The sequence below is a fragment of the Leucoraja erinacea genome, chromosome 6, assembly GCF_028641065.1.
Source record: "Leucoraja erinacea ecotype New England chromosome 6, Leri_hhj_1, whole genome shotgun sequence".
Classification (NCBI taxonomy): domain Eukaryota; kingdom Metazoa; phylum Chordata; class Chondrichthyes; order Rajiformes; family Rajidae; genus Leucoraja; species Leucoraja erinaceus.
Window position 1 is genome coordinate 46,421,588 of NC_073382.1, and position 22,874 is coordinate 46,444,461.

Consider the following 22,874-nt stretch of genomic DNA (forward strand, 5'->3'; position numbering starts at 1 on the left):
TTTGCAGCAAGATAAATAAACATATAGGCTGTAAAATTGTGAAGACGTTTTATGGAGATATTGTCACATGACCATATCTCACACTAAAAAATGAATCAAGTCCCTATCCAAGACTAGAATAGTCACCACAATACTGTGTGTTACCATCCCACATTACAAAATATTACAGCATAGATTTAAATTACAGAACTTTGTGTCAGGAGCTGTCCTTCTGGATTCTATTATATTAATGGAAATGCTGAGTGAATAAATTAAGTTGGAACACAGTATTTTCCATGCACATTCTCGCCAACTGCAATTTCAAAGCCCTATGAATATATTTGCATCCTGCTACTTAACAAGTGAAATTTATACATCGAGATTTACAATAACTTCATAACAGTATTAAAGAAGCTAGGCACAAATAGACACAGGATAGTGTCCCTCAGTTTTTTTTTAAACTGAACAATATCAATGGCAATGTAAGCACTTGTTCTGCATACATAATTATCCATTATTGGTTGTAAGCTGTGTTCTTGAAATGTTTTATTCTGGACCTTTTTTTAATTTTGCATTCATAGTGTATGAACTTTGCTGTAAAGGTCAGCATTTACTGTCATAGAATCAGAATCATACAGCACAGAACCAGGCCCTTTGGCTCAATTGCCCACACTGACTAAGATGTCCCGTCAACACTAGTCCCACCTGCCCACATTTGGCCCAGAACCCTGTACACCTTTCCCATCAGTGTAACTGTCCAAATATGTTTTAAATATTATAGCACCTACCTCAACTACCTCCTCTAGAAGCTCAGTACTTATACACCACCCTTTCTGTTGAAAGGTGCTCCTTAGGTTCCTATTAAAATCATTTCCCCTCTCACCTTAAACCCACGTCATCTGGTTCTTGGAGAAACAAGGAACTACAGATGTAGTCTGAAGAAGGGTTTCGGCCCGAAACGTTGCCTATTTCCTTCGCTCCATAGATGCTGCTGAACCTGCTGAGTTTCTCCAGCTTTTTTGTGTAACCTTCGATTCTCCAGCATCTGCAGTTCCTTCTTAAAAACTACAGATGCTTGTTTACACAAAAAAAAACACAAAGTGCTGGAGTAACTCAGCGGGTCAGAAAACATCAGGGAAGAATATGGATAGGTGACCTTTCAGGTCGGGACCCTTCCTCAGGAAGGAGAAGAATCCGAGGAATGGTTCAGACCGGAAACATCACCTATCCACCTTCTCCAGAGATGCTGCCTGACCCGCAGAGTTACTCCACCATTTTTTGTTGTCTGGTTCTTGGTTCCCCCACTCTGGGTAAAATACTGCATTCACTCCATTCCTTCTCCTCATTGTCCATCCCCAATTGTTTACCAACTTTGCAAGTGGATCCTCAACTTCCTTAACCATAGACCACAACCAGTGTGGATAGGTGACATACCATCATTCACGATAATTCTCAGCACTGGTGCCCCGTGAGAATGCGTTCTCAGTGTCTTACTGTACTCCTTATACACTGTGCAGTCATTCTGCTCTAACTCAATTTACATGCTCGTAGATGACACCACTGTAGTGGACTGGACCTCAACGTTGAGAAGCCAAAGTACAGGAAAGATTTGGAAAGCTTAGTAACATGGTGTCAAGATTACAAACTTTCCTTCAATGTCAGCAAGACAAAGGAGCTAGTTATTGACTACGGGAAAAGCAGTGGCGTACGAAATGGAGATGGTTGAGAACTTCAAGTCTCTGGTCATAAATGCAGCAACAATTTGACCAGGTCCAATCACATTGATGCTACAACCATGAAAGCATACCAATGCCTCTACTTGCTCAGAAGATTAAGCAAGTTAGGCAAGTTTCCTAAGACTATTACAAACTTCTACAAAAGCTCTGCAGAAAGTATCCTATCAGTGTGCATCACAGATTGGTTTGGCAACAGCTCTGCTCAAGACCACAAGAAAGTACAGAGAATTGTGATGTAACCCAGTTGATCACACAAACCAGCCTATCCCCCACCTACACCAGTCTGGCTCGGGAAAGCAGCAACATAATCAAAGGCCATTTACACTTGCATTATTCCCTTACCTCCCTTCGCCTATCAGGCAGTAGGTACAAAAGCATGAAAGAACATGCCACCTGATTCAGGAATAGATTCTTCCCCACTGTTAGATTATGAATCATTGTTGAAACTGCTGAATTGGGGCTTGGATTATTAATCTTCAACAACTACAACATATTTTTTTGCCAGATAAGGGCAGCAGAGCGCACAGCTGGTAAAGCTGCTGCCTTGCAGTGCCAGAGACCTGTGTTCAAACCTGACCTTGGGTGCTGTGTGGGGGTGGGGTTTCCACATTCTCCCTTCATCTCTAAATTGTGCTGTTTCAGTATATATTTTCAGTCTCTGTTTAGATCCATAAGAATGTAGTTCCATTATATTTTATATAGCTTCCTTTTCTTTAATCTACAATCTACCGACTGACATTTTCTCTTTACCACAACATTTTCTCCAAAACCATGGGGATACTTTCAAAAGTATTTCATTGGGATGTTCAAAAGTCAAGAAAGACAATATATGAATGTAAGTTTGTTTTATAACATGTCCCCAACATTGCCATAATCTGCAAGGACCCACCTAATTTGTGGGATAAACTTCGAACAATTATTGCAGTCGAGTTGCAGACAGCAGCGAGATAATTCCAAAGTGACAAATTTATTAATTGCAGTACTATGACAATGTAAGCATTAAAAAAGCTTCTTACAACATTTACTGGTTACTAAAAGTATCGTTTACAAACATTATCTGATTTCTTATCAGATCAGTATCACATCCAACGATGTGAAGAAAAAAACCACAACAAATAAGACATGGGTTAAATAATAGTCACATTGTGTAAAATGCCAATTGATGTGAGGTAACGGGTCTTTCATGAGCATTAAACAAGAGATTTACTTTCTTTCAGCAGTGAAAGGATTTTGTAACAATTCCTTCTGAAACCAAAAATGGAGGAAAATACAAACAAATCTAAATTCTACAAATGAATTGATATATTTGCTCATCATTTTTGTTACGGTTAGAGAAGTCTTTAGCTTCTAAAGGGGAAAATAAAGCGATTTCTAGAGGATACATACTCCCTATGTATATTGAAAAGACTACGCTTGTATTCATTGGAGTCTAGAAGGATGAGGGGGATCTTATAGAAACATATAAAATGATAAAAAGGACTGGACAAGCTAGATGCAGGAAAAATTTTCCCAATGCTGGGCGAGTCCAGAACCAGGGGCCACAGTCTTAGAATAAAGGGGTGGCCATTTAAGACTGAGGTGAATTTGTGGAATTCCCTGCCACAGAGGACAGTTGAGGCCAAATCACTGGATGGATTTAAGAGAGAGTTAGATGGAGCTCTAGGGGCTAGTGGAATCAGGGGAGATGGGGAGAAGCCAGACACGGGTTATTGATTGGGGATGATCAGCCATGATCACAATGAATGGCGGTGCTGGCTCGAAGGGCCGAACGGCCTCCTCCTGCACCTGTTTTCTATGTTTCTAAACACCTGAATGTAATCACATGCAAAACTGCAGTTAAACCACTGGTTGTCATTAGGAAACAGCAATAATACTTTAAAGTTCTTGAGACTAGGTATCACACCCAAAGGGGTGTTATTCAGAGCACCAATTCAACCAAAACATAAATAGCTTAAAGCAGGGGTCGGCAACCTTGTTCTGCATAGGGGCCGGGACGCATATCTGTGAGCGGATGGCGGGCCACATCTATCACGTGTATACATGGATCCTGCCTCCATCCCGCCCCGCATGGCAGGCATCAAAACACGTGTTCACAGAAGGTAGACAAAAATGCTGCAGAAACTCAGCGGGTGAGGTAGCCTAATGCAATCCTTGCATGTCTCACCCGCTGAGTTTCACCAGCATTTTTGTCTACCTTCGATTTTTCTAGCATCTGCAGTTCCTTCTTAAACGCGTTCACAGAAGGTGTGCGGCTGTGCCGGCGGCTTTGCGCAGGATGTGCTAAAGCCAGAGCTCGGCCGCTGCTTGGGGCGCCCGGCCGCTGCTTAGGGCGCTCGGCAGGCCGGATGATCACGGGAAAAAAATGCGCCTGCAGGCTAGATGATTTTGGGTTACGGCTGCATTAGGTTGCCGACCCCTGGCTTAAATCAACCAAAATTAAATTTGTGAAGAAACGTACTAATAAGAAGTCATGGACAATTTTTTTTAAAAAGACAATATCTCAAATAAAGTGCACTGACATATTTCAACAATATTCTGCCAGAGAATACATTTTGACCAAAATTTGTAAATTCATGAATGTTTTTTTGCACTAATATATAGGGGCAGAAAAGGAACCAATTATTTAGTTTACGATGAAACTCATATTCCACAAAACGTGATTTTAAGCCATATAGCCTTGATAAAAATTACTTTTTTTGTCTGACAACTGTACATGAGGGTACAGAAAGGAGAGAATACAATGCCCCTGATCGTTCAGGGAGATTTTCCAGTGCGTACCTAAGCCAGTCAATCCAAGATGATCTCAGATTCAATCCGTAGTCTGCGCAGTAAAAGTGGATTGCAGCCAGCATTGTGAAAGGGGTGCTACAAATAGGATTCAGTTCCAGCTTCTTATTTTTGATTACCCGATGGTCTGTCAACATTTATTTAAGGTTCACACATATATATTGGCCACCTGGGTAAGGTGGTGGAAGAACCACACCCTAGCAAGTCAACTCCTTCAGAAGAGGAAATGAAAAAAAAATCACAGAAGAAAAAAAACAAATATGGAAGGCTCTCTACTTCTCTGGTGTTGAATAAGAAAATCTTCACTGTAAATATCACCTTTTGATACTTAATAGGTTTAGCAGTGGAAATTGCGAAAAGTCTTGTGTCAGGCTCAAATCACATGTTAAAACAGAAAAACAAGCAGAATCATTTTGAAGTACCCTCAACAGAATTTAGCATTTTGCACACAAATCTCTTCCATTCAAAAGAAACAAAGATTACTTTACAGTAAAAATGCATCATGTGTAGAGCTGGTATGCATATCTTCCAAGTTATTTGCCAGTAAGTTTGAAGAAAATAACATTCTCATGTTGTTTCAAACTGAAATAGTATGAACATTTCGATTTTTGAGATGATCAATCCAAGAATTTAGAGCCACCCATGCCAGATATATCAGGCATATTACAACATTCAGTTTCCCCTCTTTCAGGGAAGAAGTTCTCAGTCCACCAGAACACTAATTTTTCTCCAATATCCTTGAACTTGCAGCAATACTGACCAGAAACATGAGTATATTCAGACTAAAATAGATAGAGCAAAAGGAGGAAATCATGTCCCCACAAGTTTGATCAAAGAGCAAGATTTTGAGTGCCTTAACGGAGGAGCAATGGAAAGCGTTAGGATGTTGAAGAGGTAAAGAATTCCAGATCTGGGGCCAGAAAGCTGAAGACAGAAGAAAGTCAGGAAAGCTAATTAGAAGAATGCCCTTTTGTTTTTATATACAAGAGGGTTATAGCACCGAAGGAGTTTACAGAAAAAGCAGCAGATCCAAGAGAAGAATACTAATTTTAAATTCAAGGCATTAATTCTTTGCAAGGTGGGTTATAAACAATAATTAGTCATCTTGTTGAAGCTGATGAGGCTTGACATAAATATAAAAAAGCTTTTTTTTTGTGTAATAGTCCGACTGGCCCAGGAGTTCCAAGGTTGGGACCAAGCAAAGAGCCGTCCATAATATTTGTCCAAGTCAGGATGGAATGTGACTTCATGTGGAATCTGCAAGTGATGATGCTTGCATACATCTGAAGCCCTTGTCCTTATCGGTGGTAGAGCCACAGGTCTGGGACAATTTGTCAGAGTAGTCTGTGAAAGTAACTGCAGTATATATTGCAGATTGTACACACTCTAACCACATTTTGCTAATGGTGGAGGCAATGAATGTCTAGGGAGGTTGACAGGGTACCAACCAAGGGAGCCGGTTTGCCCTGGATGCTGTCAAGTTTCTTAAAGTTGTTTGCATTTAATTCATCAAGTAGTACTCTATCATGCTCTTAACTTCATCTTGTACTTAGCGGGAAGGCTTTGTCAAAAGGCAAATCATTACTTCTGGATACCCAGCATTTGAATGCTCTTGCCACAGTATGTAATGGCTTGTCCAGGTGAATTTCTGATCTATGGTAACTGCAAGGTTAGTTGCAGAAGATTCTGTGATGTTTACACCATTGAATATTAAGTGCAGGTGGTTAAAATTCTCATTGAAGATGGTCACTGTCTGGCACTTTTGAGGCACAAATAGTATGTGTCGCCTAACAGCAAGTGCCTGAATATTGTCTCGGTCTTGCTATGTGCAAATACGGACTGCTTCATTTGTTAAAAGGTTGCAATTGGAATTGAATTGAACATTGTGCAATCATAGACTTCAGTTCAGCCTTCAACACGATAGTCCCCACCAGACTGGCCGAGAAGCTACTGGAATTGGGGCTGAACACCCCCCTGTGTGCCTGGTCCTGGACTTTCTCTCCACCAGGCCCCAGGTAGTCAAGATGGGGGGAAATACATTGAAGGCCCTCGCCCCGAGCACAGGATCCCCCCCCAAGGATGCGTCCTCAACCCCCTACTGTACTTCCTGTACACACATGACTGTGTGGCTAGGTTCAGCTCCAACTCGATAATCAAGTTTGCTGATGACACTGTGGTGGTGGGCCTGATCTCAGACAACGATGATAAGGCCTACCGGGAGGAGGTGGCTGATCTGGCACTCTGGTGTCAGGACAACAGCCTCCTCTTGAACATCAAAAAAACTAAGGAGCTGATCGTGGATTTTAGGAGGGCACATCATCCGAGGACGTACACACCATTGAGGATAGATGGGGATACTGTGGATATGGTGAGCTGTTTTAAATACCTGGGAGTCCACATCTCTGAGGATATGACATGGACATCACACGCTGCAGCACTCGTGAGTAAGGCAAGACAGCGCCCTTACCACTGCAGGCAATTGAGGAAATTCAGAGTGTCTCCGAGGATCCTCCAGTGCTTCTACTCAGCGGCTGTGGAATGCATCTTGTCCGGAAATATCACAATTTGGTTTGGGAATTGCTCTGCCCTGGACAAGAAGGCTCTGCAGAGAGTAGTGCGTTCAGCCGAACGCACTATGGGAACTTCACTCGCCCGTCTGCAGGAACTATACATCAGAAGGTGCAACTCCAGAGCCAATAAGATCATGGGAGACCCCTTCCACCCCTGCAATGGACTGTTCCAGCTATTACGGTCAGGCAAACGCCTCCGTTGCCATGCTGTGAGAACGGAGAGGTTGAGAAGGAGTTTCTTCCCAGAGGCCATTAGGACTGTAAGCTCCTACATCACCAGGGACTAACTTTACTGTACCATTCTACTGTTTTTTTTAAATTGCTGTTTTTTTTCCTTTTCCTTCCTCCCACAGTATGTAATATGTAAAAGAATATGTGATTCTGTTCCATTCTGTTTGTAGTTTGTTTGTTTGTTTTTTTGCACAAAGTCCGCGAGCATTGCCACTTTTCATTTCACTGCACATCTCTTATGTGAATGTGACGAATAAACTTGACTTGAGACATACATTTCTCCTTCCACTCTGATATACAACATTGACTGCAAATGACCTCTTCTGCTCTTTTGAAAAAACTTAAAACAAATTAGTTGTAAATCATACATTATTAAAATAAAAGGCGAGGAGAGTTGATGAGATATGTAATGAATCACTTGTAGCTTACCTGGGGCTAAGCCAGCTGCTGATGGACTGCCCAAGGATGGATGAGAAAATAAGGCTGGTGAAAAGGCAGACATGTTGGATTGGGACACAGAATTTAGCCTTGGGGTTGATCCTCCTTTTGGGATGAATTCACTTGCAGCTGGATTTGGTGTCTGGCAATAAAACAACATTCTATGCAATTATCAGGCAAGATCTATAACATCCATTGCTTAACACTTAACTTGAAGTACAAATTCTGCAGCATGGCAAACGTTTGTAGCAGGTAAATATAATTTTTAGAAAGGGATAGTAAAGTTAAAAATAGGCCCTTTCACATAAATAATCAATAAGAGGTTTCACTAATAAGAGGTTTCACTCCTGTGAACATTCACTTCAAAGTATCAAACATTAATAAAAAAAAAAAAATTACAGCTGTATTGCTCAGAAACAGGTCCTTTGGTCCACCATGTCCATGCCAACTATTGGCATATTGGGCTAGTCCTATTTATCTGCATTCAGCCAATATTCCTCTTAACCCTTTCTATCCATATATCTGTCCAAATGTCTTTTAAATTGGATTATAACAGTTTGGTTCCACTATGTACTTCAGTGTTGCACTGATTATTAGTTTATTGTATTTTGTTTGGTGATTTTTATTTGTGCGTTATTTTTATTTGGGCTTGTAAAGCTGCTGCAAGTAAAAATGTCATTGTTCCATTGCCAGTATATAGGTCAATTAAACATGTTTGACTTGATTCTTGAGGTTTCAAGGTCCAATATTATAAATCACACTAGTCAATCAAAATATTATTTAAAACGCAATGCTATGGATTCAGTTACTAAGCGACTTGCCTATTCCTAAACCAATCTCAAAAGGTAATGAATTGTTTGTTGGAAACTAAGGGACAGATGAAGTGACACTACTGAGCCCCACTCTGCAGGTGCTGGTATGAATGATTTTTTGTGAAGGAAACATTGCACATCAGCTGAATAGCAGATTTCAAGACAGGTGACATTTCAAGTCACAATGTAAAGATTGAAATTTTTAGAATAGATGTTTTAGGTCAGAATTCAGGGGTAGTAATATAATGTAAATGTTAACATCAGGCACATTATACTGCGAGATAGGAAGAAAAGAGGTTTCTACTTTAGGAGTGTTAATGAAGAACAAAGGGAAGAGATAAGACTTTTGCCATCCATCACAGTGAGGACGTGTTAGAGATTCACTGTGATGAATGTTTGTGTAAATTGTATTAAGTGTGTGTGTTTTTTTTTTGTAATGTCATGACTGCAGGAATGAAATTTTGTTCAAACCTTGTCTGTTTGAATGACAATAAAAGGCATTCTATTCTATTCTAGGAGTGTTCATGGAACAACCAGAGAACTGTTTTAACTAGCTCACAGAATATGATCAAAAGACCAATGGATTTGTAGAAATAGAGCCAATAAACTAGCCAATTATTACAATCTTTACCAACTGCTGACAGATACTTCCAAAAAGGTGTTCCGTAAATTAATATTTCTCAAGACAATTTATTTTTGAAATCTCTGCTGTAAGCAGATATTAACATGAAACTAGCATTTTAATCATTGAATAAGCTGATCAGAAATTTGAGTCAGGCAAACCCTAATTATTAAATTCACCCAGCAGCTTCATATTCAGGCACATTTATTTAATACAAATTAAAAATACAGTTTAGTTTAGAGATACAGCATGGAAGCAGTCCCTTTGGCCCACCATCAAAATTTGCTCCCTTTATGTTAATGCTAGAAGTTTAACTAGTGCTTTGCCTGATACTGAAGCATGTTTGCCAATGCTCAAAAAGAACGTGTTGATTAAGGTTCTATCGTTATACAGACTTGGTGTTTTATCTACATTCCAAGATAACATCGAATCTAGAAATTGTGCTTCCCCAGATACGAGCGCAAAGTGCGCTAGAGAGGAAAAATAAATCACATATTTAGTAGTATTTATTTGTAAAGATCTCTTTTTCAAATCCCACTTTCTAGTTTTGAACCCTAATGTAAACCCATTCCCATTTTTACTATACCAACGATACACTTCAGCCATTGTACCAATCAGTAATTCTACTGAAGACATTAAAGTAGATAAGTAGGTAGAATAAGAGTGTATTCCCAAAACTTCACATAATAATTTTAAATTGAACACAGAGTATGTATTTTTTTCATTGCTAATGCTGCCTGGCCTGCTACGTTCCTCCAGCACTTTGTTTATTGTTCAAGATTCCATCACCTCAGTGCCTCATTTTTTTCAATTGTTTGTTGGACTAAAGATCAAGTACTATTTTACTTTTGAAACTACTTTTATAAGCTACCAAACTCAATTCATTTACCAAGGAGGTTATTTTGAAAATAGTCAACTTTTCATGCACAAAATATTTTGGTACCTGTACCAATAGTTATCAAAATCATTTTAAGGCTTTTTAACAAAGCAATGTTGCTTTGCACATGATATAACTGCTGATAATCAGTGCAAGAACTATTTCAGTAATATCTCTTGTATGCTGTGACTGCAAAAATCATGGGGTAATGAACAATTAGGGAATGAAAAAAAACTAAGCGCATTCTGACCAATAGGTTCAAAAAGTCTACATACCAAACATTGCACCACAATAATTATCTCAAATCTCGAGATCAAGAGATTTTTCAACTGCTTAAGTAGCTTTACCTATGGCCATTTCAGTTTCTCAACGGAGAAACAACATTACAAGCACTATTCATATTAAACCGGGAACAAATATTTAAAAAGCTACTTCACGAAATTAGCACTGTTGAGAAACTAGATCAAGACAATTATTAATCATTTATTTTCCAGGAGTAACTTCAACGATCCAAAAATCAGCGATATGGTCAAAATGAAAAGAACCTTAAAATATCGTACTGTAGAAAAGTATAACACAATATATCATAGAATAAGTTACATTTTAGTAGCATGATTTAGTATCCAAATTATGATGATATTGTAAATTATAAAAGCTGTAAAACTCAGGCTTTCCTTATGCACTTTCTTTGTTTAAAGATAAATAATGCAACTATTTTCACCCACATCAAGGTGGAGCAGAGAAAATGCTCTGTTGAACTGAAAAATCAAAGCACAGAATTGCAAGGAAGTAGAAAAATTATCAGTTTAAACCATAGTAAACTGCCTACCTTTCTCCTTTGGGAGATGTTGAGGCTAGAGAAATCACTGAACAATGAGGCAGGTAAATTTAGTTGATCTGCAAGAAAGAAAAAAAGCTCTTAGATTAGAAGTCAATTACCATTTCTTATTTAATTATTCAATCAGGGGTTATGGGCATTTTTGACAACAAAGATCCTATAGCAAGCAAGATAGATCACTCGACGAAAAAGACGTAGTACGGTCACGGGCAGATTCATGGATAATTTTCGGCCCCATTTCCGTAACCAGCTTCCGTCTCCGCACCAAAGATCCCATAGCCCGAGCAAAGATACTAGTGCGGAGACGGAAGGCGGTTACGGAAACATCCTTGTAAAAATAAAGGTTCTTTGGTAAAAATCTTCTCCTCATTTTCAGAATTATAATTTATTAACACAAACTGTTCCCCCGCAATGTTGATTACACTGCGAGTCGGGTCGGGTTACGGAAATGGATGAAAAAAAGGCCCACGTTCTGCTCCGTTGCGTACTACACGTCAGCCCATTCATTGCATTTAGCGGGAGTGGTCTATCTTGCTTGCTATCGGATCTTTGATTGACAAGATCAGCAAATCATGACATTCCCTAGTTGGCCTTGAAACGGTGGCATGCCACATGGTTAAATTAGGAAACAGAGTTAAAAAACAAAGAAGTTCTGTTATAATACTACGTGCAATATAGGTAGCCAACTAATGGGAAATGTAGGAGCCATTAAGCTTAAGTCAGTATATTATAGCCACGTCTAACATTTTAAATATTTTAGTCTTCATCTGTCAGTATTTTTGTAGGCAGGATTTCATACGTAGAAGGGGTGTGTCTATTTTTAGAGGAAACTAGCGCACTCATAGATTAGGAGTCAGTTGGGTCTCGGAAGGATGGTGATAATAGTTTTTTAACCATTCATTCACACACATGTTAATGAGATGACATACTTTTAGAAGAAGCTTTCATATGATTTTTATGAAATGACTGGAACAGCGATTGAAAGTAAAAATAAATTTTATTCCAGGTGATATTGTTTTGGTGTTTGATTCTACTGTACCACGAGATTCTTGGTTGATGAGAAGAATACTGGAAATAATGCCTGACTTTAAAGGTTTGGTGCGTACAGTATGACTTCAGACTAAGAACAATGTCTTGGTAAGACCGATAACCAAGATATGTCTGCTTCTAGAAGGCCAAGGTGAAGATGGAAGAATCGCTAAAGAAGTCTGAATGCTAAATATAATGCATATTACTTTTGTTTTTTGATATATGTTAAGCTTTATAGCTCCTTCTTTAATGTTTATTAGTAATTTCTTCATTATATAGTAGAATAATTAGAGGCCGGTATGTAGGAGCCATTACGCTTAAGTTAGTTAAGAGGTGTGTTTATTTCTAAAGGAGACTAGCACAGACTCATAGATTAGGAGTCAGTTGGGTTTCAGAAGGATGGTGAGAATACAGTTTTTTACCATTCATTCACACACACAAGTTAATGAGATGACATACTTCTATTAGAAGAAGCTTTCATATGATTTATATGACATGAATGGAACAGCGATTAAAAACGGAAAGTGACGGATTATTTCTTTGCTATGTACTACTTCAATAAAAGGCCAATTAATCACGAAACAACATTTGGAAGATTCGTTTTTACTATCTTAAGTGTGTCGTGAGCGCGTAAAATATACCTCCAAACCATTCCCCGAGGAGTAATGGCTATCAAAGTTGGACTTTGAGAACGTCGTAAAGAGTGCCATTATATTGACTAAAAAACTGTGTTACTACTAGGAGTACAAGACTGATTCAACAGTGAACTGAAGGAACTGACACGGTTGACACCTGGGTCATTAGAGGAAGAGAAGACTTAATTGACCGAGATTGCTTGCTGTATTTGATAACTGCCAGAAGCATTAAAGTTTAAAAGCCCGTGAGAATATTCTGCAGAAATAAAGAATGCAGTTGAAAGCTTGTTTATGCTGACATGAAAACAGCTTTGAGATAAGCTACAATGCTGTATCGAGGCGCCCTTGAACCCGATGTTTTGCATTCCTGAAGATTGGTTTGAATTTCAGACTGGAAGCATACATCAATACGTCTTACGGAAACACGTCATTACGTCGAAACATTAACGGGACAGCCTGCAGGAATATAGAAAACAGCTGAGGAAGGTTGTTTACAGTAGTTTAAAGATAAAGCAACCAGTGCTGAGCCATGACCTTGGAAATAATGATGTTTTGAACTTTGACAAGAAAGGACGTGCTCAGCTAATGATTGTTTTGAAGAAGCGGAACAGGCTCTTTTTTAAACTAGTATGATGATCTGGCAGCCAGCCAAGGATACACCAACTCATGGAGCCATGGACAGGTGAGTACGAAGAGGCGCCAGAAGACGGAGCCGTGGAGCCAGAAGATAGAAAAAGAGAGAAACCAAGCGCACTGAAAAGGGAGAAGCAGCCTACCTGGAAAGATGCAAATTGGAAAGAACCAAGTTATAGAAGCAGATAGCCAAGAAAATTGAAATCCAGAAGAAACTAATGGAATCAGATGAGAATGCGAAGATGGTGCAATCTAATATGTACCAATTATTCAGCCTCGGCCGCGAAACTCATTGCTGAGTTTACAACTGCCTGAGAGAGAACTCGAAAGGCACACCCAGTGATTCCAAGAAAAAGTTGAATTTTTCGATGGTTTTGTAGAGTATGTGAAGAAGTGGTTACTTGAAGATCTGAAATGCTGCGATAATCATCATATTACAGGTATAGAAATATCTAGTCTGGATGAAGATAATTTTATACAACTATCTGATGTGTTTGCACATGAGACCATGCCTGTTTCTCATCTAAATATACCCAAGCAAGAAGACTTGAAACAATGGCCTTACTTGAAGGATGTCAAGATACATAAAATAATTTCTGGTATTGACCTACTTATCAGAACAAATGCTTTGACGGTGTTTGAATGCTTTGAACCTAAAGAGTTTGTCAGCAATCAAGGGGACGGACCATTTGCTGTGTGAACCCTACTCGGATGGGTTGTCTATGGCTCCTTGAGAAGGAACAACAGAAGTAGGAACCCGAATAACCACTTACTGCTGCTGTAAATCAGATATCTCCTGTTAAATTAGAAGAGCTATTGATCAAGCAATACGACTTCAATGAAAGTACCAGTAAGGAATCAGAAGAAATGTCCAGTGAAGAGTTAAAGTTCTTGGATATTATGAACTACTCAGTAAAGATGATAGACGGACACTATTGTCAAACAAGAAAGTGTTAGTCTGCCGAATAACCGTTGCATTGCAGAGCAACGCACCCAGAATCTGAAACGCACATTTGCCAAGAATACGAAATTTCATGATGAATATACATTTTTCCTAAAGACATGATTGACAATGATTATGCCGAAATTGCACCAACAGACCAGCTGAATCGAAGTGACGGAGAGCTTTGGTATATTCCGCACCACGGGGTGTATCACGCGAAGAAGGGACCTCGAGGGTGGTCTTTGACTGTGCAGCAGTCTTCAAAGGATCATCACTTAACTGTCAACTATTGTAGACTTTACCAACTCACTCATTGGAGTTCTTATTAAATTTAGCCAAGAACCGGTTGCTTTGATGGCTGATGTTTCATCAAGTCAATGTATCAGAAAAGCATATTGACTATTTGTGATTCCTATGGTGGCCTGATGGTGATGCACAACAAGATCTCATTGAATACTGGATGAAGGTAGTTCTCTTTGAAGCGGTGTCATCACCAAGTTGTGCAAACTGTACATTAAGGGAGACCGCCGAGGACAATAAAGCTCACTTCCCAGAAGCGACAAACACAGCAAAGAATAATTTCTATATGGATGATTGTTTAAAATTCATGTCTTCGGAAGAGGGAGCAATTCAAATGCTAAATCATCTGAATTCCCTTTGCAATAATGGAGGATTCATGTTAACCAAGTGGTTCAGCAACAGTCGTGCTGTATTGGAAACCATTCCACCAGATAACAGAGCTAGGGAGACCAGGGAGTTGGATTTGGACAAAGACAATCTGCCAATGGAAAGGGCACTGGGATTGCACTGGTGTGTCGAAACAGATGTGTTCCAGTTCAGAATCTCGATTCAAGAGCAACCGTGTACTAGAAGAGGTATCCTATAACTGATTGGTTCTGTTTACGACCCTTTGGGATTTCTCGCACCATTTACACTTCCAGCCAAGTTGATTTTGCAGGATCTTTGTAAGGAATAACTTGGATGGGATGAGTATAACGCAAATTTCCTCTCAGCGATGGACAGAATGGTTAGCAGATCTCAGAATTCAAAGTGGACCAGTGCATGAGGCCTACAAGTTCAAGTTTACATTTATTGCCACATGCACCAATTAAGGTCAGTGGAATTTGACTTGCCATGCAGCCATACAATCAAAAAGAGCACAATACACAATAGAATACAACATGAGCATCCACCACAGTGGAATCAACATTCTTCACCGTGGTGGAAGGCAATAACATTCAGTCAGTCCTTCGTTCATCCGTGGTCGGTGCCATGAACCCTCCGCAGTCGCCGCTCCGGCCGGCAGATGTACAGTCCCTCTCGCCGGAATGATCAAAATTCCGACGTCAGAATGATGAAGCCGAGTTTTAGTTAAAAATATAAGAAGATATTAAATTGGTTTCTGGGCTAGCTTACAGCTTATATTTAGTGTCAAGTTAGGCTTGCCTTAGGTTGTGGGTGTGTGAGATAATAAATCCTATAACATTGTCTCCCAAGTGACAGGCAGAGGAGAAGTTATAGAGATAGCTGGTTAAATCTTTGAAGTGAGATGCCATAAACCAATGTTCATGGGGAGGAGGCAATAAAGGAACAGCGAAAAAACAGTCACATCTTTGTAAACAAATGCCCTATGTTTATGAGGGACCAAATGACAGAGGAAGCAGCGAACAGAGCAAGGGTGGTCTATTTGGAGATAAAACAAATGGACAATGTTTTTTGTATATCTTGTACCATGTAAAAAAAGGGTTTGATGTGATGCATTCTGTGGAAACCTTTTCCAGTACTTCTGACCATGACTAATGTCTGTGGAATGTGATAAGGGGACAAAAAACCTATTTAAAGCAATGTAATTCTGTTGTTCAGAGAAGGTGGCTGAGGACAGTCAAGTGTCTGTGTTGGTCACTTGACTGGAGTTCTCCCTCCCTTCCATCGGCCGATGTTAAGTAAAGTTTTGAACTGGTCTACCGAACCGTTTGTGTGGTGTCTGTTTATTAAGAAGCGAACCTGGTTTAGTAGTTAAGATAAGTAGCTTTTTCAAGGAAGGACGGACACTTCACGATTATAGGCTGCAGATCGGCAGTCAGAGCTCTTCTTCGGCAATCCCTGGCAAGGGATCCCAGGCTCTGCGATGGAAAGTCCACACCGCGCCTGCGCGGCGGGCCAGCGATCGGAGGACTTCTTCTGGCGACCCGCGGCAAACTTTGGTCGAATCAGATATGCGTAGCTGCATCACTTTTCAGACGCAAGTGGACGTGGCTACGGTACTGTTTCATATCTAAGACTGGAAAATTATAACAATGAAGTACATGTTGCATTCTTAATGGGAAAGGACAGAGTGGCACCATTGAAGCAAATGACGATTCCCAGAATGGAACTTACTGCTGCAGTCTTAGCTGTTAAAAGTTGACATAATGCTGCAAAAGGAACTGCAGCTTCAGCTGGAGAAATCTCTCTTCTGGACTGATAGTACTACAGTGCTTAAATACTTCAACAATGAGAACAAGCGTTTTCTAACATTTGTAGCAAACAGTCTCTTATGTAAGGAGAGCTACTAACGTATCACAGTGGAAATGTGTTAATACAAAAGAAAATCCTGCGGATGAAGCTTCTATAGGATTAACAGCAGATCGTTTTGTAAGCAATAAGAGATGGATCAATGGACCAGAGTTTCTCTGTAAGCCAGACAGAGAATGGCCAAAGCTTGAGCTGGGATTTGAAATCCCTGCTAATGATCCAGAAATTAAACAAAACATCCAAGTGAATGTTATTGCTAAGGATTCATCAAACATAACAAATGACTTAATTACCCATTTTTCATCATGGAATAAGTGGTGGCTGTGGTAGCTTGGGTTGTTAAAGTTAAAACAAAGTTATTGCTATTTGTTCAAAAAAGGAAAGATTGTTGAGTATTTCTAAAGAAGGTCCTGAAAAACTAAAGGAAAAGGTTGAAAAGAAGATGCAAGTCTTTAAGGCATCGTATTGTGGACGGGGTTTACGTCTTGGGGATCTTTTGCAGCAGAAAACACAATTATTTTTTTGTGAAAGACAAAGATACAAAGAAGAGATATTGACGTTAGAAGATGGAGTACAAGGTGTCAAACGAAACAGTCAATTGTTTAAAATTGTATTGGAAGAAGGACTTCTGAGAGTAGGTGGTCGCCTGAATAGACCAGCAATGCCTGAGGAGGCTAAGCATCCTATTATTCTCTCGAAGCATTGTCATATTTCAACATTATTGTTACGACATATTCATGAACGGATTGGACATGGAGGAAGGAACCACATGCTGTCGCAATTTCGTAGGAAATATTAGATTATCAAAGCTAATTCTGCTGCAAGAAAGATAATAAAAAATTGTGTTGTGTGCAGACGACAGCAGGGAAAAGTTGGAGAACAGAAGATGGCAGACTTACCTCTGGAGAGGTATCAACCTGATAATCCTCCATTTACAGATGTAGATTACTTCAGTCCTATAGAGGTTAAGAGAGGACGAAGTCTTGTGAAAAGGTAAGGTGTAATCTTCACTTGCATGGCAAGCAGTATATCTTGAAGTCTACACTTGACACAGACTCCTGTATTCACACATTACGAAGATGTATCTGTTGACGAGGTCAGGTTTTATCGTTAAGTTCAGATAATGGTACGAATGTTGTTGGAGCGGAAAGAGAATTGAGAGAAGCACTTAAAAGGTTAAATCAGAAGAAAATCCAGAGTGTAATGCATCAGGATGGGATAGAATGGAATTTTAATTCTCCTGCGGGATCTCATTACGGCGGTGTTTGGGAACGGTTGATCCGCATGGTTAGAAATGTGCTACGTTTTGTTCTTAAACAACAAGTTTTGGACAATGAAGGATTGCAAACTTTATTTTGTGAAGTTGAAGCAATTTTAAATGGTCGACCCATTACTAGGAGTTCTGATGATCCGAATGACCTGGAAGCACTTACACCAAATCATATTCTTCTGTTGAAGACCAATCCAATGCTACCATCTGGGCTCTTTGTGAAGGAAGATTTGTACATTAGATGCAGGTGGAGACAAGTACAATATATGGCAGATCTTTTTTGGAAAAGGTGGACACAAGAATATTAGCCTCTAATCCAAAAACAACAACGATGGTTGAAAGTAAGAAGACATTTTATTCCAGGTGATATCGTTTTGGTGGTTGATTCTACTGCACCATGAGGTTCTTGGTTGATGGGAAGGATACTGGAAATCATGCCGGACGTTAAAGGTTTGGTGCATACAGTACGACTTCAGACTAAGAACAATGTCTTGGTAAGACCGATAACCAAGATATGTCTGCTTCTAGAAGGCTAAGGTGGAAGAATTGCTAAAGAAGTCTGAATGCTAAACATAATGCATATCACTTTTGTTTTTTGATACATGTTAAGCTTTTATAGCTCCTTTTTTAATGTTTATAAGTAATTGCTTTGTTATATACGTAGAATAATTAGGGGCTGGTATGTAGGAGCCATTACGCCCAAGTCAGTATATTATAGCCATATCTAACATTTTTAATATTTTAGTCTTTGTCTGTATTTTTGTAGGTAGGATTTGCTACGTAGAAGTAGTGTGTCTATTTCCAGAAGAGACTAGCACTGACTCATAGATTAGGAGTCAGTTGAGTCTCAGAAGGATGGTGAGAATACAGTTTTTTACCATTCATTCACACACACAAGTTAATGAGACGACAAACTTTTATTAGAAGCTTTCATATGATGTATATGACATGAATGGAACAGCGATGAAGAACAGAAAGCGACTTATTTCTTTGCTATGTACTACTTCAATAAAAGACCAATTAATCAAGAAACAACGTTTGGAAGATTCGTTTTTACTAACTTAAGTGTGTCGTGAGTGCGTAAAATATACCTCCTAACCATCCCCGAGTAGTAATGGCTATCAAAGTTGGACTTTGAGAACGTCGTAAAGAGTGCCATTATAGGAAAGTTACGGAGGAGGGAAGACAAAGTGAAATTAGTGGTGCAATAGCGATATGATAGAGACCTGTGTTATATGGCACTTGCAAAATAATAAAATTTCAAATACTTAAAGGGGTGCCAACAATGGGAATTGTTTGATTGGGCTAAAATCAATGACAAAACAGTAAAATTAAATAACCCTAAATAGATGACAGGAAGTGCAAAATATGGGCACATACATTATTTTTGAAAGATCAGGGTATTGAGGCCTATGGGGAACAAGCAAAGAGGAAATGAGATCCGGGACAGATCTGCCATGATCATAGCGTGGCAAGCTTGACAGCCCAGCTGGCCCACTCTTGCTTCTATTTTCTATGTTGTCCCGTTGAGTTCTTCTAACTCCTCAAAAAGTGATTTTATTCTGACGCAATGCAAACATCAAGCATAAAAAATATATCCCAGAACCCTTACGAGAGTAGAAGAGAGGTGACGCCTTCTTTCAGCACATCTCCAAAGGCAACAATGCTTGTCAATATGCTCCAACAATTGTAATACACTCTGAATCCTAAATTGGCAGAGAGCCATTTCTACCGTAACTTTTGACCACACCCTCCAACTCCACAAGGTAGAATTTTCATGATACTTTGGGATGCAGGATCTACAAGTGTTTAGAAAGGCAGGATGACAATGGTAAATTTGTTTGTCCTCTGATATATTTTATTAATATATTTTATCAAAGTAAAGAATGTTGCATTATATGCAGCTCAATACAACTCATGGGGCAGCACAGTGGTAGAGTTGCTGCCTTACAGCATTAGAGACCTAGGATCAATCCTGACTATGGGTACAAACGGGAGTTTGTACGTTTTCCCTGTAACTATGTGGGTTTTCTCTGGGTATTCTGGTTTCCTCCCACATTCCAAAAACATACAGGTTTGTAGGTTAATTGACTAGTAAAATATTAAAATTGTCCCTGTAGAATAGCGTTAGTGTACGTGTGATTGCTGGTAGACGCGGACTCAGTGGGCCAAAGGGTCTGTTTCTGTGCTGTATCTCTAAAGTCTAACGTACAACTCAACCCACTTTTCCTTGACAAACAGAGACTCCCTGAAATACTATCTTTGAGTTAGCATCACCATGCACAAAAATACTCAAAATTCTATGTCAATGTGCTGACAGTGATAAAAGTCACTCTTTCTGACTAAAGTACTGCTGCATGTCACTGGTAGATAACATCCATATCCTCATTTTCTATGTTATTTTGCCTACAACACCAACACAGAATTTTAATGGAAATAAGTCAGGTCTTGACCAGTTTTGTCAGACTGGTTTACTGGCACTGACTTCACCCTCTATTATTTACATATAATACCCATTGTCTAACAAGTTTCTTAGGTAATGAAATGTTTTTAAATTCAAGGCATTGAAAGTGTTAGTGACATAGAAAGGTATTTTTAATCTTTATTTTATATTGGAGTGACAACTGGTCTTGACAACCTCTGAAATCTCGCACAATAATCCAATACACTTTGATAAAAATAGCAACAGGTGACAAAATAGAGATGGCCAATCCCAAAGCAAGCTGTTTCTCTGCCTTTGCAAAGGGTCATCGGTAATGTCGGCGATAGGGTGTCAAGAAAATTCTACCTTGCAAAATTGTGATCAAAAGATTAGATAGAACTGCCAATATGCAAATTAAAGACTCAAACTATATTCTGTACTTTCATCTCATTCAAGTTAAAACTCATATTTGTATCATGAAAAACAAAACCAGTGAGCCACTAGACTCAACTTGCTTGACCAGTCAGTGAGATTGTGGTCAATCTACACTTCTGCTCACCACTGGTCATCTCTCATCCTTTGCTTAGCAAGTGCATTTTATCAGTGATGCTGTAATGGTTATGAACATATTAGCATGTTTTATTACATTTGTGAAAATAATGAAATAGGTCAGTAAAAAACCACAACAAATAAGATATTGATCAGCTTGAAAACCTAGTGAAACCATTTTTTTTTTTAAATCCACACCATTATCAACATTTTATAGATAACCAAACACTAAATGTATCTCTATCTCAATCTAACCATTAGATGGGAAATTGAATTGTAAATTTTATTTCACTGCTTTGGACAGGATTCAATTTAGCAATTCAGTATCTTTCGAGTTGAGGCAACAGAGAAGTGGAAAGTCAAATATGACACGTATTCCACAGCATTATCTTTGGTGCAGTGACATCCTAACTAAAGGTTTTCATTACACATTAGAAACAGAATACAAAAGCAAACAAAAATACAATTAAAGTGCAATGTCCCAAAAAATATCAGTGCAACAGGAAATCAAAATAAAACTCCACACTATAATACCGGGATGAATAAAATGTCATACCATAGTACCATACTAACTGGGCAACTATTTTCCATTTTCCAATTCTATGCCATTTTGTTATTCAACAGTAGTTCAAGGAGCATATTATTCACGCCGTTTACAGCCTTCCAGACTCGACAATGAACTCAATCTCAAACTACCACAACCATTCATCATTTGAGGGCAGCCTCCGGTCATGATTGTACTGCTCTCATTTATACTTCTAATGCAGCCATATTTTGTTTCTTTTAATAGGTCCTTTTGCTTAGTTTAGTTTAGAGATACTGTGGAAACAGGCCTTTCTGCCCACCAAGTCCATATCGACCATTAATCTTCCGTACACTGGTTCTATGTTATCCCACTTTCGTACATACTAGGGACAATTTACAGACGCCAATTAAACTACAAACCTGCACATCTTTGGAATGTGGGAGAAAACCCACACTGTCAAAGGTAGAACGTACAACCTCCGTTCGGACAGTGCTCGTAGTTAGGATCAAACCTGGGTCTCAGTTGCTGAGAGCTGTGCCATTGAGCTGTCACCCTCTTGGTTCTTTACTCCACACACATCCTATCTCAATTCTAGTTTAAAATGTATAACATCACCAACTATTTCCTATGCTGATAAAATGCAATTGATTTGAAATGAAAATTGTTTCAATCCCCACTAATGCTGCCTGATCTGCTAGAGATTATCTGCATTTTTTTTAAACTACAGATTCCAAGCAGTCACTGTGTTTAGTCTATCCTGTGACCATAGATCATCCACAGCAGAAACAAGGTAAATAAGGATTAAGTAATTAAGTGTTTTAAGATGCAATATTACAAGTTCTACACATTTTAGTTACCCAATTTTCAATTTTGAAAACAAGAACTGTAAACCCTCTCTACACCTCAAAACTCTGCAAAAGACAACTTTTCATTGTAAAATGAGCACAGCTAAATTACAATAAAAATATTTTACCATGTCCTGCACAGGCATAGGCTTTGGCACAATCACTCAACAGGCTGGGTGAACTGCTGCTGTTAGCTTGCCTCTGTGGGGAAAAGAAAAGCATTTTTATATGTCCATTATCTCACACCACACAAGTTTACCAATTCCTGCAGAATTTAGTGATTTTCTGGTCAACAAGTCTTCACAAATATTACAAGCATAATTATCTGTATAGATAGAGAAAATATCTAAGATAGAGGAGATATCAACTGGAGGGCCAAGGCCAGTACAGCCTCCTTGATGAAAGATTTCACTGTAATTTACTCAGGATAACCAAGGTAAGATGCTGCCTGTCCTGATGAATATCTCCAGTATTTTCTTGGCTTCAAATCAAATAAGAAATTTCAGAAAAACATATTTAATCAAAAGTGCTTAGAATATGGAACATGCTACTCCAGAACTGAGGAAAATAACAGATGAACTATAAGTACACAATGAACAAATTAAGAGAGGATGTATC

General features: G+C 39.0%; 2 protein-coding genes across 2 annotated transcripts in view; one reads left to right on the top strand and one right to left on the bottom strand.

The window, feature by feature from the left end:
* Positions 1-22,874, top strand: part of LOC129698055 (uncharacterized protein K02A2.6-like) — a 198,828-nt gene that overhangs the window by 69,388 nt on the left and 106,566 nt on the right. The gene's annotated exons all lie outside the window — the stretch shown is intronic.
* pan3 (poly(A) specific ribonuclease subunit PAN3) overlaps positions 1-22,874 on the bottom strand; it is a 76,245-nt gene that overhangs the window by 46,601 nt on the left and 6,770 nt on the right. The window contains exons 3-5 of the mRNA XM_055636893.1: positions 22,385-22,457; positions 10,882-10,949; positions 7,733-7,883 (exon numbers count right to left, since the gene is read on the bottom strand). Of these exons, the coding sequence (XP_055492868.1) occupies positions 7,733-7,883; positions 10,882-10,949; positions 22,385-22,457 (292 nt within the window). The remainder of the gene's footprint in view (positions 1-7,732; positions 7,884-10,881; positions 10,950-22,384; positions 22,458-22,874) is intronic.